Here is a 15,000-nt window from a genome sequence, read left to right as displayed (position 1 = left end):
AGCAGCGGGTCAGAACCTACCGATCATGGCGAAGAGGTCCGAGTGGTACACGGAGCTGTTGCGGTGTTTGCTCCGGTCCAGGTTGGGCCGGTACAGAACCCGGGTCACCATCAGGCCGAAGTAGGCCCCGAACGTGTGGATGGTCATGGAGCCGCCGGCGTCGCGGGCCTGAAACCCAGAGCAGACTTGAGACCCGTCCGGGTCCGGGTCGCGGCCGGACTCACCCCCAGGGAGGTCAGCAGAACGAACTCGTTGACGGCGAACAACGTGACCTCGAACAAGGCCATGATCAGCAGCTGGACCGGACTGGTCTTCCCGAGGACCGCCCCGAAGGAGATGAGGACGGCGCCGGTGCAGAAGTCGGCGTTGATCATGCTGCGGAGGAGCAGAAGGTTGACCTTTGACCTCCAGGCTCAGGCGCGCACTGACCTCTCCACGCCGATGTGGATCTTGCCCTCGTTCATCCCGTGCAGGAAGCCCTGCATCAGCGTCGCCCACTGCAGCGCGAAGGCAGCGATGAGGAAGTTGAAGCCGACGCTGCTGAAGCCGTAACGTTGTAGGAACGTCATGAGGAACCCGAAGCCCACGAAGATCATGACGTGCACGTCCTGGAAGCCTGACGACAGTGTCAACAACAATGTCAACAACAACTACAACACAACAAGGTAAACAATTATAACAACAACTATAACAACAACAATTATAACAACAACTATAACAACAACAATGTCAACAACAACTACAACACAACAAGGTAAACAATTATAACAACAACTATAACAACAACAATGTCAACAACAACTACAACACAACAAGGTAAACAATTATAACAACAACTATAACAACAACAATTATAACAACAACTATCACAACAACAATGTCAACAACAACTACAACACAACAAGGTAAACAATTATAACAACAACAATTATAAAAACAACTATAACAACAACAATTATAACAACAACTATAACAACACCAATTATAACAACAACAATAGAAACAACTATAACAACAACAATGTCAACAACAACTACAACACAACAAGGTAAACAATTATAACAACAACTATAACAACAACAATTATAACAACAACTATAACAACAACAATGTCAACAACAACTACAACACAACAAGGTAAACAATTATAACAACAACTATAACAACAACAATTATAACAACAACTATAACAACAACAATGTCAACAACAACTACAACACAACAAGGTAAACAATTATAACAACAACTATAACAACAACAATTATAACAACAACTATAACAACAACAATGTCAACAACAACTACAACACAACAAGGTAAACAATTATAACAACAACTATAACAACAACAATTATAACAACAACTATAACAACAACAATGTCAACAACAACTACAACACAACAAGGTAAACAATTATAACAACAACTATAACAACAACAATTATAACAACAACTATAACAACAACAATGTCAACAACAACTACAACACAACAAGGTAAACAATTATAACAACAACTATAACAACAACAATTATAAAAACAACTTTAACAACAACAATGTCAACAATTATAACAAAAACAATGTCAACAACTACAACACGACCATGTCAACAATTGTAACAACAACTATAACAAAACAATGTCAAAAATTATGACAACAACAATGTCAACAACTACAACACAACATTGTCAACAATTGTAACAACAACTATAACAACAACAATGTCAACAACTATAACAAAAACAATGTGTTAACATGACATGTTACTATGACGACAAACGTTAACAGGATCACGACACTGACTCATGAGTCGCGCTGTCGTCCACCACCAGGTGTCACTGGAGAGGCAGGAGCTCCTCCTCCTTCTCAGTCAACAACCCTCTAGTGTTCACAGGTGGTTGCCATGACGATGGTCAGCATCAGTTCGACCCAGATGGTGAGAAGGAGACCAGCTCCTGACACGCAGCCCCTGGTGTTCACATCGCGTTACTGCGACCACGTGACTCCAACTAGTCTATCAAGTCACCGGATCCATCACACACAGAAGGAGGTGAAGAGGAGGAGGTGAAGAAGAGGAGGTGAAGAGGAGGAGGTAAAGAGGAGGAGGAGGTGAAGAGGAGGAGAAGAAGAGGTGGAGGAGGTAAAGAGGTGGAGGAGGTAAAGAGGTGGAGGAGATAAAGAGGAGGAGGTAAAGAGGAGGAGGAGATAAAGAGGTGGAGAAGATAAAGAGGAGGAGGAGGTAAAGAGGAGGAGGTAAAGAGGAGTAAAGAGGAGTACAGAAGAGTAAAGAGGAGTACAGAGGAGTAAAGAGGAGTACAGAGGAGTAAAGAGGAGTACAGAAGAGTAAAGAGGAGTACAGAGGAGTACAGAGGAGTAAAGAGGAGTACAGAGGAGTACAGAGGAGTACAGAGGAGTAAAGAGGAGTACAGAAGAGTAAAGAGGAGTACATAGGAGTAAAGAGGAGTACAGAGGAGTACAGAGGAGTAAAGAGGAGTACAGAGGAGTACAGAGGAGTACAGAAGAGTAAAGAGGAGTACAGAGGAGTAAAGAGGAGTACAGAGGAGTACAGAGGAGTACAGAGGAGTACAGAGGAGTAAAGAGGAGTAAAGAGGAGTACAGAGGAGTACAGAAGAGTAAAGAGGAGTACAGAGGAGTACAGAGGAGTACAGAGGAGTACAGAGGAGTAAAGAGGAGTACAGAAGAGTAAAGAGGAGTACAGAGGAGTACAGAGGAGTAAAGAGGAGTACAGAGGAGTACAGAGGAGTACAGAGGAGTAAAGAGGAGTACAGAAGAGTAAAGAGGAGTACATAGGAGTAAAGAGGAGTACAGAGGAGTACAGAGGAGTAAAGAGGAGTACAGAGGAGTACAGAGGAGTACAGAAGAGTAAAGAGGAGTACAGAGGAGTAAAGAGGGAGTACAGAGGAGTACAGAGGAGTACAGAGGAGTACAGAGGAGTAAAGAGGAGTAAAGAGGAGTACAGAGGAGTACAGAGGAGTACAGAGGAGTAAAGAGGAGTACAGAAGAGTAAAGAGGAGTACATAGGAGTAAAGAGGAGTACAGAGGAGTACAGAGGAGTAAAGAGGAGTACAGAGGAGTACAGAGGAGTACAGAAGAGTAAAGAGGAGTACAGAGGAGTAAAGAGGAGTACAGAGGAGTACAGAGGAGTACAGAGGAGTAAAGAGGAGTACAGAAGAGTAAAGAGGAGTACAGAGGAGTAAAGAGGAGTACAGAGGAGTAAAGAGGAGTACAGAAGAGTAAAGAGGAGTACAGAGGAGTACAGAGGAGTAAAGAGGAGTACAGAGGAGTAAAGAGGAGTACAGAAGAGTAAAGAGGAGTACAGAGGAGTAAAGAGGAGTAAAGAGGAGTACAGAGGAGTAAAGAGGAGTAAAGAGGAGTACAGAGGAGTACAGAGGAGTAAAGAGGAGTACAGAGGAGTAAAGAGGAGTAAAGAGGAGTACAGAGGAGTAAAGAGGAGTAAAGAGGAGTACAGAGGAGTACAGAGGAGTAAAGAGGAGTAAAGAGGAGTACAGAGGAGTACAGAGGAGTAAAGAGGAGTAAAGAGGAGTACAGAGGAGTAAAGAGGAGTACAGAGGAGTAAAGAGGAGTAAAGAGGAGTACAGAGGAGTAAAGAGGAGTAAAGAGGAGTACAGAGGAGTACAGAGGAGTACAGAGGAGTACAGAGGAGTACAGAGGAGTACAGAGGAGTACAGAGGAGTAAAGAGGAGTAAAGAGGAGTACAGAGGAGTACAGAGGAGTACAGAGGAGTAAAGAGGAGTACAGAGGAGTACAGAGGAGTAAAGAGGAGTGAAGAGGAGTAAAGAGGAGTACAGAGGAGTACAGAGGAGTACAGAGGAGTACAGAGGAGTACAGAGGAGTAAAGAGGAGTACAGAGGAGTAAAGAGGAGTACAGAGGAGTACAGAGGAGTAAAGAGGAGTAAAGAGGAGTAAAGAGGAGTACAGAGGAGTACAGAGGAGTAAAGAGGAGTACAGAGGAGTAAAGAGGAGTACAGAGGAGTACAGAGGAGTAAAGAGGAGTAAAGAGGAGTACAGAGGAGTACAGAGGAGTACAGAGGAGTAAAGAGGAGTACAGAGGAGTACAGAGGAGTGAAGAGGAGTAAAGAGGAGTACAGAGGAGTACAGAGGAGTACAGAGGAGTACAGAGGAGTAAAGAGGAGTACAGAGGAGTAAAGAGGAGTACAGAGGAGTACAGAGGAGTAAAGAGGAGTAAAGAGGAGTAAAGAGGAGTACAGAGGAGTACAGAGGAGTAAAGAGGAGTAAAGAGGAGTACAGAGGAGTAAAGAGGAGTACAGAGGAGTAAAGAGGAGTACAGAGGAGTACAGAGGAGTAAAGAGGAGTAAAGAGGAGTACAGAGGAGTAAAGAGGAGTACAGAGGAGTAAAGAGGAGTACAGAGGAGTAAAGAGGAGTAAAGAGGAGTACAGAGGAGTAAAGAGGAGTACAGAGGAGTACAGAGGAGTACAGAGGAGTAAAGAGGAGTACAGAGGAGTAAAGAGGAGTACAGAGGAGTACAGAGGAGTAAAGAGGAGTAAAGAGGAGTACAGAGGAGTAAAGAGGAGTACAGAGGAGTACAGAGGAGTAAAGAGGAGTACAGAGGAGTACAGAGGAGTAAAGAGGAGTACAGAGGAGTACAGAGGAGTAAAGAGGAGTACAGAGGAGTACAGAGGAGTAAAGAGGAGTAAAGAGGAGGTGAAGGACTCACTAGGGTATCTGAAGTAGAAGTCATTCTCCTGGTCCAGGTGAGTCAGGTTATGCCAGAGTCGAGCGTCCGTCTCCTGGTCGTACTGGACTAGAGCGCCGAAGAGGACGATGAGGATGATCTGCAGGATGAAGAGCGTCAGTGGAAGCTTCAGACGCATGTTGGTGTCGGCCATGATGGTCACTCTCTGCTGTCTCACTCTCTGCTGTCTCACTCTCTGCTGTCTCACTCTCTGCTGTCTCACTCTCTGCTGTCTCACTCTCTGCTGTCTCACTCTCTGAGGTCTCACTCTCTGAGGTCTCACTCTCTGCTGTCTCACTCTCTGCTGTCTCACTCTCTGCTGTCTCACTCTCTGCTGTCTCACTCTCTGCTGTCTCACTCTCTGCTGTCTCACTCTCTGCTGTCTCACTCTGAGGTCTCACTCTCTGAGGTCTCACTCTCTGCTGTCTCACTCTCTGAGGTCTCACTCTCTGCTGTCTCACTCTCTGAGGTCTCACTCTCTGCTGTCTCACTCTCTGAGGTCTCACTCTCTGCTGTCTCACTCTCTGAGGTCTCACTCTCTGCTGTCTCACTCTCTGCTGTCTCACTCTCTGAGGTCTCACTCTCTGAGGTCTCACTCTCTGAGGTCTCACTCTCTGAGGTCTCACTCACTGACGTCTCACTCTCTGCTCACTGACGTCTCACTCTCTGCTCACACAATTTTGTTCACTCCCGCCCCTCGCTGGCCCCGCCCCTCACTGGCCCCGCCCACTGACTCCTCCCCCTCGCCGGCTTCATCTCTTTATTCAGGTCATGTGACTCTTCACTACAACAGGAAGTACGTCTGGTTCTGGTGAGGCCGGGTCAGAACCATTCGGGTCCGGGTTCTTCCTGAGTTAATGAAACTTCTACTGAGCTGTTAACGACACTTGGTACCAACATGTTATGAACACGTATGTGTCCGTGTTACACGTGAACATGTGTTCTGATCCCAGTACTGACCAGAACCTGTGGGTCATGAGGTCACGTGACTGCTGGTCCATCAGAACCAGACCTGAGGTCACATGACTGCTGGTCCATCAGAACCAGACCTGAGGTCACATGACTGCTGGTCCATCAGAACCAGACCTGAGGTCACATGACTGCTGGTCCATCAGAACCAGACCTGAGGTCACATGACTGCGGGTCCATCAGAACCAGACCTGAGGTCACGTGACTGCGGGTCCATCAGAACCATCCCTGAGGTCACGTGACTGCTGGTCCATCAGAACCAGACCTGAGGTCACATGACTGCGGGTCCATCAGAACCAGACCTGAGGTCACGTGACTGCGGGTCCATCAGAACCAGACCTGAGGTCACGTGACTGCTGGTCCATCAGAACCAGACCTGAGGTCACATGACTGCTGGTCCATCAGAACCAGACCTGAGGTCACATGACTGCTGGTCCATCAGAACCAGACTAGCAAAGGTCCGATAACAGATCAGGCGTCAGTTAAACCAGTTACATCAGCAGAACATTCTGCAGGACACGCTCCAGTACCACCAGTGTGTGTTCTTTTGCGCTTGATGGACCTACTGACTCCTTGAAGAAACATCTTAAGACGTTTCTATTTGTTCAGGCTTTTCCTTCATTTTCTGTGTTGTTATCAGTTTTATCTTGATCTTTAAAGTATGTACTTTATTGAATATTGTTTTGATTGTTTAAGTTCTTTGTGACCCTGGTCTGGAAAAGTACTATATAAATAAATATTACTTACTTAATGTGTGTGTGTGTGTATATGTGTGTGTGTGTGTGTGTTAATGTGTGTGTATATATGTGTGTGTGTGTGTGTGTGTGTTAATGTGTGTGTATATATGTGTGTGTGTATACATGTGTGTGTACATGTGTGTGTGTGGGTGTGTGTGTATATATGTGTGTGTGTATACTTGCGTGTGTGTATACTTGTGTGTGAGTGTGTTTGTGTGTACATGCGTGTGTGTATACATGTGTGTGTACATGCGTGTGTGTTTGTGTGTGTGTAAATGTGTGTACATGTGTGTGTACATGCGTGTGTGTTTGTAAATGTGTGTACATGTCTGTGTGTACATGTGTGTCTGTGTGTACATGTGTGTGTACATGTGTGTGTACATGTGTGTGTACATGTGTGTGTACATGTGTACGTGTGTGTACATGTGTGTGTACATGTGTGTGTACATGTGTGTGTGTGTGTACATGTGTGTACATGTGTGTACATGTGTGTGTACATGTGTGTGTGTGTGTACATGTGTGTACATGTGTGTGTTTCAGCAGCAACACCAGGACTTGTTTCCAGCTCATGTTGTTGTACAAACTCTTACAAATATTTGACGGGTAGGAGCCTCGGGACGAGGCTGCAGGCTCGGTGAGGACCTGGACCAGTCGGGCGGGTCTGTCACTGATACCATCTCCAGAGATAAGAGTCACATTCCTGCTCCGGTTCTGCCCGCAGGTGTCACGACACATGACATGTGACGGTTCTGACCCTCTTCATCATCACCTGACCTTCAGCGTCTTCACCCACCACACTGTGACCCACGTGACCTCAGGGAGAGGGTCATGTGATGAGTCACATGACCAGATGGACACGACTCTCTCTGCAAGACTCGGGTCCAGAACCAGCCCGGACCTGTCCTCGGATGTCTCGGCTTCACTCAGGTGGAACCAGGTGAGACTGTTTTGGTTCCCGTGTCTCGAGACCATCAGTCCATCAAAAGACCCACATGAGCAGGAACTCTGAGGGGCCTCCAGAACCTGCAGGTCTGCACAGGACCAGAACATTCTTCCCTCACAGTTCCTCGTGACCCGGTCGCCTGTCACGCACGTCAACGGATGGTTTCTATCAGTCCCGACTGTGTGACAGGTGTGAGTCTGTAGTTGTTATGTTGTGAGTCTATTGTGAGTCTGTAGTTGTTATGTTGTGAGTCTATTGTGAGTCTGTAGTTGTTATGTTGTGAGTCTATTGTGAGTCTGTAGTTGTTATGTTGTGAGTCTATTGTGAGTCTGTAGTTGTTATGTTGTGAGTCTATTGTGAGTCTGTAGTTATTATGTTTGAAGTCTGTTGTGAGTCTGTAGTTATTATGTTTGAAGTCTGTTGTGAGTCTGTAGTTATTATGTTTGAAGTCTGTTGTGAGTCTGTAGTTATTATGTTTCAACTCTGTTGTTATTATGTTTCCAGTCTGTAGTTATTATGTTTCGAGTCTGTAGTTGTTATGTTGTGAGTCTGTAGTTGTTAAGTTTCGAGTCTGTTGTGAGTCTGTAGTTATTCTGTTGTGAGTCTGTAGTTATTATGTTTCAACTCTGTTGTTATTATGTTTCCAGTCTGTAGTTATTATGTTTCGAGTCTGTAGTTGTTATGTTGTGAGTCTGTAGTTGTTATGTTGTGAGTCTATTGTGAGTCTGTAGTTGTTATGTTGTGAGTCTATTGTGAGTCTGTAGTTGTTATGTTGTGAGTCTATTGTGAGTCTGTAGTTGTTATGTTGTGAGTCTATTGTGAGTCTGTAGTTGTTATGTTGTGAGTCTATTGTGAGTCTGTAGTTATTATGTTTGAAGTATGTTGTGAGTCCATCGTTTTTATGTTTCAAGTCTGTTGTGAGTCTGTAGTTATTATGTTTCGAGTCTGTTGTTATTATGTTTCGAGTCTGTTGTGAGTCTGTAGTTGTTATGTTTCGAGTCTGTTGTTATTATTTTTCTAGTCTGTTGTGAGTCTGTAGCTAATATGTTTGAAGTATTTTGTGAGTCCATCGTTTTTATGTTTCAAGTCTGTTGTGAGTCTGTAGTTATTATGTTTCGAGTCTGTTGTTATTATGTTTCGAGTCTGTTGTTATTATGTTTGAAGTCTGTTGTGAGTCTGTAGTTGTTATGTTTCGAGTCTGTTGTTATTATGTTTCGAGTCTGTTGTGAGTCTGTAGTTGTTATGTTTCGAGTCTGTTGTTATTATGTTTCGAGTCTGTTGTTATTATGTTTGAAGTCTGTTGTGAGTCTGTAGTTGTTATGTTTCGAGTCTGTTGTTATTATGTTTGAAGTCTGTTGTGAGTCTGTAGTTATTATGTTTGAAGTATTTTGTGAGTCCATCGTTTTTATGTTTCAAGTCTGTTGTGAGTCTGTAGTTATTATGTTTCGAGTCTGTTGTTATTATGTTTCGAGTCTGTTGTGAGTCTGTAGTTGTTATGTTTCGAGTCTGTTGTTATTATGTTTCGAGTCTGTTGTTATTATGTTTCGAGTCTGTTGTGAGTCTGTAGTTGTTATGTTTCGAGTCTGTTGTTATTATGTTTCGAGTCTGTTGTTATTATGTTTCGAGTCTGTTGTGAGTCTGTAGTTGTTATGTTTCGAGTCTGTTGTTATTATGTTTCGAGTCTGTTGTTATTATTTTTCGAGTCTGTTGTGAGTCTGTAGCTAATATGTTTCGAGTCTGTTGTTATTATGTTTGAAGTCTGTTGTGAGTCTGTAGTTGTTATGTTTCGAGTCTGTTGTTATTATGTTTCGAGTCTGTTGTTATTATGTTTCGAGTCTGTTGTGAGTCTGTAGTTGTTATATTTCGAGTCTGTTGTGAGTCTGTAGTTATTATGTTTGAAGTCTGTTGTGAGTCTGTAGTTATTATGTTTCGAGTCAGTTGGTATTATGTTTCCAGTCTGTAGTTGTTATGTTGTGAGTCTGTAGTTGTTAAGTTTTGAGTCTGTTGTGAGTCTGTAGTTGTTATGTTTCGAGTCTGTTGTGAGTCTGTAGTTATTATGTTTCGAGTCTGTAGTTGTTATGTTGTGAGTCTGTAGTTGTTAAGTTTCCAGTTTGTTGTGAGTCTGTGGCTATTATGTATCGAGTCAGTTGTTATTATGTTTGAAGTCTGTTGTGAGTCTGTAGTTATTATGTTTGAAGTCTGTTGTGAGTCTGTAGTTATTATGTTTCAAGTCTGTTGTGAGTCTGTAGTTATTATGTTTCAAGTCTGTTGTGAGTCTGTAGTTATTATGTTTCAAGTCTGTTTTGAGTCTGTAGTTATTATGTTTCAAGTCTGTTGGGAGGCTGTAGTTATTATGTTTCAAGTCTGTTGTGAGTCTGTAGTTATTATGTTTCAAGTCTGTTTTGAGTCTGTAGTTATTATGTTTCAAGTCTGTTGGGAGGCTGTAGTTATTATGTTTCAAGTCTGTTGTGAGTCTGTAGTTATTATGTTTGAAGTCTGTTGTGAGTCTGTAGTTATTATGTTTGAAGTCTGTTGTGAGTCTTTAGTTATTATGTTTGAAGTCTGTTGTGAGTCTGTAGTTATTATGTTTCAACTCTGTTGTTATTATGTTTCCAGTCTGTAGTTATTATGTTTCGAGTCTGTAGTTGTTATGTTGTGAGTCTGTAGTTGTTAAGTTTCGAGTCTGTTGTGAGTCTGTAGTTATTCTGTTGTGAGTCTGTAGTTGTGAGTCTGTTGTTATTATGTTTCGAGTCTATTGTGGTGAGTGTTGTGTGACTGTGGTGAGTGTTGTGTGACAGTGGTGAGTGTTGTGTGACAGTGGTGAGTGTTGTGAGTTTTGTGTGACTGTGGTGAGTGTGTTGTGTAACTGTGGTGAGTGTTGTGTGACTGTGGTGAGTGTTGTGTGACTGTCGTGAGTGTTGGGTGACTGTTGTGAGTGTTGTGTGACTGTGGTGAGTGTTGTGTGACAGTTGTGACTGTTGTGTGACTGTTGTGAGTGTTGTGTGACTATTGTGAGTGTTGTGTGACTGTGGTGAGTGTTGTGTGACAGTTGTGACTGTTGTGTGACTGTTGTGAGTGTTGTGTGACTATTGTGAGTGTTGTGTGATGGTTGTGACTGTTGTGTGACTGTGGTGAGTTTTTGTGTGACTGTGGTGAGTGTTGTGTGACTGTGGTGAGTGTTGTCTGATTGTGGTGAGTTTGTTGTGAGTTTTGTGTGACTGTGGTGAGTTTGTTGTGTGACAGTTGTGAGTGTTGTGTGACTGTGGTGAGTGTTGTGTGACAGTTGTGACTGTTGTGTGACTGTTGTGAGTGTTGTGTGACTATTGTGAGTGTTGTGTGACGGTTGTGACTGTTGTGTGACTGTGGTGAGTTTTTGTGTGACTGTGGTGAGTGTTGTGTGACTGTGGTGAGTGTTGTCTGATTGTGGTGAGTTTGTTGTGAGTTTTGTGTGACTGTGGTGAGTTTGTTGTGTGACAGTTGTGAGTGTTGTGTGACTGTGGTGAGTGTTGTGTGACAGTTGTGACTGTTGTGTGACAGTTTTGTGACGGTTGTGACTGTTGTGTGACTGTGGTGAGTTTTTGTGTGACTGTGGTGAGTGTTGTGTGATTGTGGTGAGTGTTGTGTGATTGTGGTGAGTGTTGTGTTACTGTGGTGAGTTTTTTGTGTGACTGTGGTGAGTGTTGTGTGACTGTGGTAAGTGTTGTGTGACTGTGGTGAGTGTTGTCTGATTGTGGTGAGTTTGTTGTTTGACTGTTGTGAGTGTTGTGTGACTGTGGTGAGTTTGTTGTGTGACTGTGGTGAGTTTGTTGTGTGACTGTGGTGGGTGTTGTGTGGCTCTGGTGAGTGTTGTGTGACAGTTGTGACTGTTGTGTGACTGTGGTGAGTTTGTTGTGTGACTGTGGTGGGTGTTGTGTGACAGTGGTGAGTGTTGTGTGACAGTTGTGACTGTTGTGTGACTGTGGTGAGTGTTGTGTGACTGTAGTGAGTGTTGTATGACTGTGGTGAGTGTTGTGTGACTGTGGTGAGTGTTGTGTGACTGTGGTGAGTGTTGTGTGACAGTGGTGAGTGTTGTGTGACTGTGGTGAGTGTTGTGTGATTGTGGTGAGTGTTGTGTGACTGTGGTGAGTGTTGTGTGACTGTGGTGAGTGTTGTGTGATTGTGGTGAGTGTTGTGTGACTGTGGTGAGTGTTGTGTGACTGTGGTGAGTGTTGTGTGATTGTGGTGAGTGTTGTGTGACTGTGGTGAGTGTTGTGTGACTGTGGTGAGTGTTGTATGACTGTGGTGAGTGTTGTGTGACTGTGGTGAGTGTTGTGTGACTGTGGTGAGTGTTGTGTGACTGTGGTGAGTGTTGTGTGACAGTGGTGAGTGTTGTGTGACTGTGGTGAGTGTTGTGTGACTGTGGTGAGTGTTGTGTGACTGTGGTGAGTGTTGTGTGACTGTGGTGAGTGTTGTGTGACTGTGGTGAGTGTTGTGTGACTGTTGTTAGTGTTGTGTGACTGTGGTGAGTGTTGTGTGACTGTGGTGAGTGTTGTGTGACTGTGGTGAGTGTTGTGTGACTGTGGTGAGTGTTGTGTGACTGTGGTGAGTGTTGTGTGACTGTGGTGAGTGTTGTGTGACTGTGGTGAGTGTTGTGTGACTGTGGTGAGTGTTGTGTGACTGTGGTGAGTGTTGTGTGACAGTGGTGAGTGTTGTGTGACTGTGGTGAGTGTTGTGTGACTGTGGTGAGTGTTGTGTGACTGTGGTGAGTGTTGTGTGACAGTGGTGAGTGTTGTGTGACTGTGGTGAGTGTTGTGTGACTGTGGTGAGTGTTGTGTGACTGTGGTGAGTGTTGTGTGACAGTGGTGAGTGTTGTGTGACAGTGGTGAGTGTTGTGAGTTTTGTGTGACTGTGGTGAGTGTGTCGTGTAACTGTGGTGAGTGTTGTGTGACTGTGGTGAGTGTTGTGTGACTGTCGTGAGTGTTGGGTGACTGTTGTGAGTGTTGTGTGACTGTGGTGAGTGTTGTGTGACAGTTGTGACTGTTGTGTGACTGTTGTGAGTGTTGTGTGACTATTGTGAGTGTTGTGTGACTGTGGTGAGTGTTGTGTGACAGTTGTGACTGTTGTGTGACTGTTGTGAGTGTTGTGTGACTATTGTGAGTGTTGTGTGATGGTTGTGACTGTTGTGTGACTGTGGTGAGTTTTTGTGTGAATGTGGTGAGTGTTGTGTGACTGTGGTGAGTGTTGTCTGATTGTGGTGAGTTTGTTGTGAGTTTTGTGTGACTGTGGTGAGTTTGTTGTGTGACAGTTGTGAGTGTTGTGTGACTGTGGTGAGTGTTGTGTGACAGTTGTGACTGTTGTGTGACTGTTGTGAGTGTTGTGTGACTATTGTGAGTGTTGTGTGACGGTTGTGACTGTTGTGTGACTGTGGTGAGTTTGTTGTGTGACTGTGGTGAGTGTTGTGTGACTGTGGTGAGTGTTGTCTGATTGTGGTGAGTTTGTTGTGAGTTTTGTGTGACTGTGGTGAGTTTGTTGTGTGACAGTTGTGAGTGTTGTGTGACTGTGGTGAGTGTTGTGTGACAGTTGTGACTGTTGTGTGACAGTTTTGTGACGGTTGTGACTGTTGTGTGACTGTGGTGAGTTTTTGTGTGACTGTGGTGAGTGTTGTGTGATTGTGGTGAGTGTTGTGTGATTGTGGTGAGTGTTGTGTTACTGTGGTGAGTTTTTTGTGTGACTGTGGTGAGTGTTGTGTGACTGTGGTAAGTGTTGTGTGACTGTGGTGAGTGTTGTCTGATTGTGGTGAGTTTGTTGTTTGACTGTTGTGAGTGTTGTGTGACTGTGGTGAGTTTGTTGTGTGACTGTGGTGAGTTTGTTGTGTGACTGTGGTGGGTGTTGTGTGGCTCTGGTGAGTGTTGTGTGACAGTTGTGACTGTTGTGTGACTGTGGTGAGTTTGTTGTGTGACTGTGGTGGGTGTTGTGTGACAGTGGTGAGTGTTGTGTGACAGTTGTGACTGTTGTGTGACTGTGGTGAGTGTTGTGTGACTGTAGTGAGTGTTGTATGACTGTGGTGAGTGTTGTGTGACTGTGGTGAGTGTTGTGTGACTGTGGTGAGTGTTGTGTGACAGTGGTGAGTGTTGTGTGACTGTGGTGAGTGTTGTGTGATTGTGGTGAGTGTTGTGTGACTGTGGTGAGTGTTGTGTGACTGTGGTGAGTGTTGTGTGATTGTGGTGAGTGTTGTGTGACTGTGGTGAGTGTTGTGTGACTGTGGTGAGTGTTGTGTGATTGTGGTGAGTGTTGTGTGACTGTGGTGAGTGTTGTGTGACTGTGGTGAGTGTTGTATGACTGTGGTGAGTGTTGTGTGACTGTGGTGAGTGTTGTGTGACTGTGGTGAGTGTTGTGTGACTGTGGTGAGTGTTGTGTGACAGTGGTGAGTGTTGTGTGACTGTGGTGAGTGTTGTGTGACTGTGGTGAGTGTTGTGTGACTGTGGTGAGTGTTGTGTGACTGTGGTGAGTGTTGTGTGACTGTGGTGAGTGTTGTGTGACTGTTGTGAGTGTTGTGTGACTGTGGTGAGTGTTGTGTGACTGTGGTGAGTGTTGTGTGACTGTGGTGAGTGTTGTGTGACTGTGGTGAGTGTTGTGTGACTGTGGTGAGTGTTGTGTGACTGTGGTGAGTGTTGTGTGACTGTGGTGAGTGTTGTGTGACTGTGGTGAGTGTTGTGTGACTGTGGTGAGTGTTGTGTGACAGTGGTGAGTGTTGTGTGACTGTGGTGAGTGTTGTGTGACTGTGGTGAGTGTTGTGTGACTGTGGTGAGTGTTGTGTGACAGTGGTGAGTGTTGTGTGACTGTGGTGAGTGTTGTGTGACTGTGGTGAGTGTTGTGTGACTGTGGTGAGTGTTGTGTGACAGTGGTGAGTGTTGTGTGACTGTGGTGAGTGTTGTGTGACTGTGGTGAGTGTTGTGTGACTGTGGTGAGTGTTGTGTGACAGTGGTGAGTGTTGTGTGACTGTGGTGAGTGTTGTGTGACTGTGGTGAGTGTTGTGTGACTGTGGTGAGTGTTGTGTGACAGTGGTGAGTGTTGTGTAACTGTGGTGAGTGTTGTGTGACTGTGGTGAGTGTTGTGTGACTGTGGTGAGTGTTGTGTGACAGTGGTGAGTGTTGTGTGACAGTGGTGAGTGTTGTGTGACTGTGGTGAGTGTTGTGTGACAGTGGTGAGTGTTGTGTGACAGTGGTGAGTGTTGTGTGACTGTTGTGAGTGTTGTGTGACTGTGGTGAGTGTTGTGTGACTGTGGTGAGTGTTGTGTGACTGTTGTGAGTGTTGTGTGACAGTGGTGAGTGTTGTGTGACTGTGGTGAGTGTAGTGTGACTGTGGTGAGTGTTGTGTGACAGTGGTGAGTGTTGTGTGACTGTGGTGAGTGTTGTGTGACTGTGGTGAGTGTTGTGTGACTGTGGTGAGTGTTGTGTGACTGTGGTGAGTGTTGTGTGACAGTGGTGAGTGTTGTGTGACTGTGGTGAGTGTTGTGTGACTGTTGTGAGTGTTGTGTGACAGTGGTGAGTGTTGTGTGACTGTGGTGAGTGTTGTGTGACTGTGGTGAGTGTTGTGTGACAGTGGTGAGTGTTGTGTGACTGTGGTGAGTGTTGTGTG

At 44.8% G+C, this 15,000-nt stretch overlaps 2 protein-coding genes across 5 annotated transcripts in view; one reads left to right on the top strand and one right to left on the bottom strand.

The window, feature by feature from the left end:
- The window catches only part of rhbg (Rh family B glycoprotein), a gene marked incomplete at its 3' end in the record, with an annotated part of 6,954 nt that extends 1,555 nt beyond the window's left edge, over positions 1 to 5,399 (bottom strand). Inside the window, 4 exon segments of the mRNA XM_087813138.1 lie at positions 21 to 168; positions 225 to 375; positions 430 to 616; positions 4,717 to 5,399. Coding sequence (XP_087669264.1) covers positions 21 to 168; positions 225 to 375; positions 430 to 616; positions 4,717 to 4,888 — 658 coding nt within the window.
- Positions 537 to 15,000, top strand: part of hapln2 (hyaluronan and proteoglycan link protein 2) — a 23,156-nt gene continuing 8,692 nt past the window's right edge. For 2 of the 4 annotated variants that reach the window (XM_087813142.1, XM_087813139.1), the window contains exons 1-2: positions 623 to 1,934; positions 7,162 to 7,377. The gene's annotated coding sequence lies outside the window, so the exon portion shown is untranslated. Of the gene's footprint in view, positions 1,935 to 7,161; positions 7,378 to 7,494; positions 7,573 to 15,000 lie in introns of those variants that run through there. The other 2 variants (XM_087813140.1, XM_087813141.1) reach the window with 2 other exon arrangements.

This window comes from Callionymus lyra, chromosome 17, assembly GCF_982586985.1.
Source record: "Callionymus lyra chromosome 17, fCalLyr1.hap1.1, whole genome shotgun sequence".
In the NCBI taxonomy this organism is placed as follows: Eukaryota; Metazoa; Chordata; class Actinopteri; order Syngnathiformes; family Callionymidae; genus Callionymus; species Callionymus lyra.
Note: the sequence above shows the minus strand (reverse complement) of the source record. Positions and strands in the feature narration are given on the sequence as shown.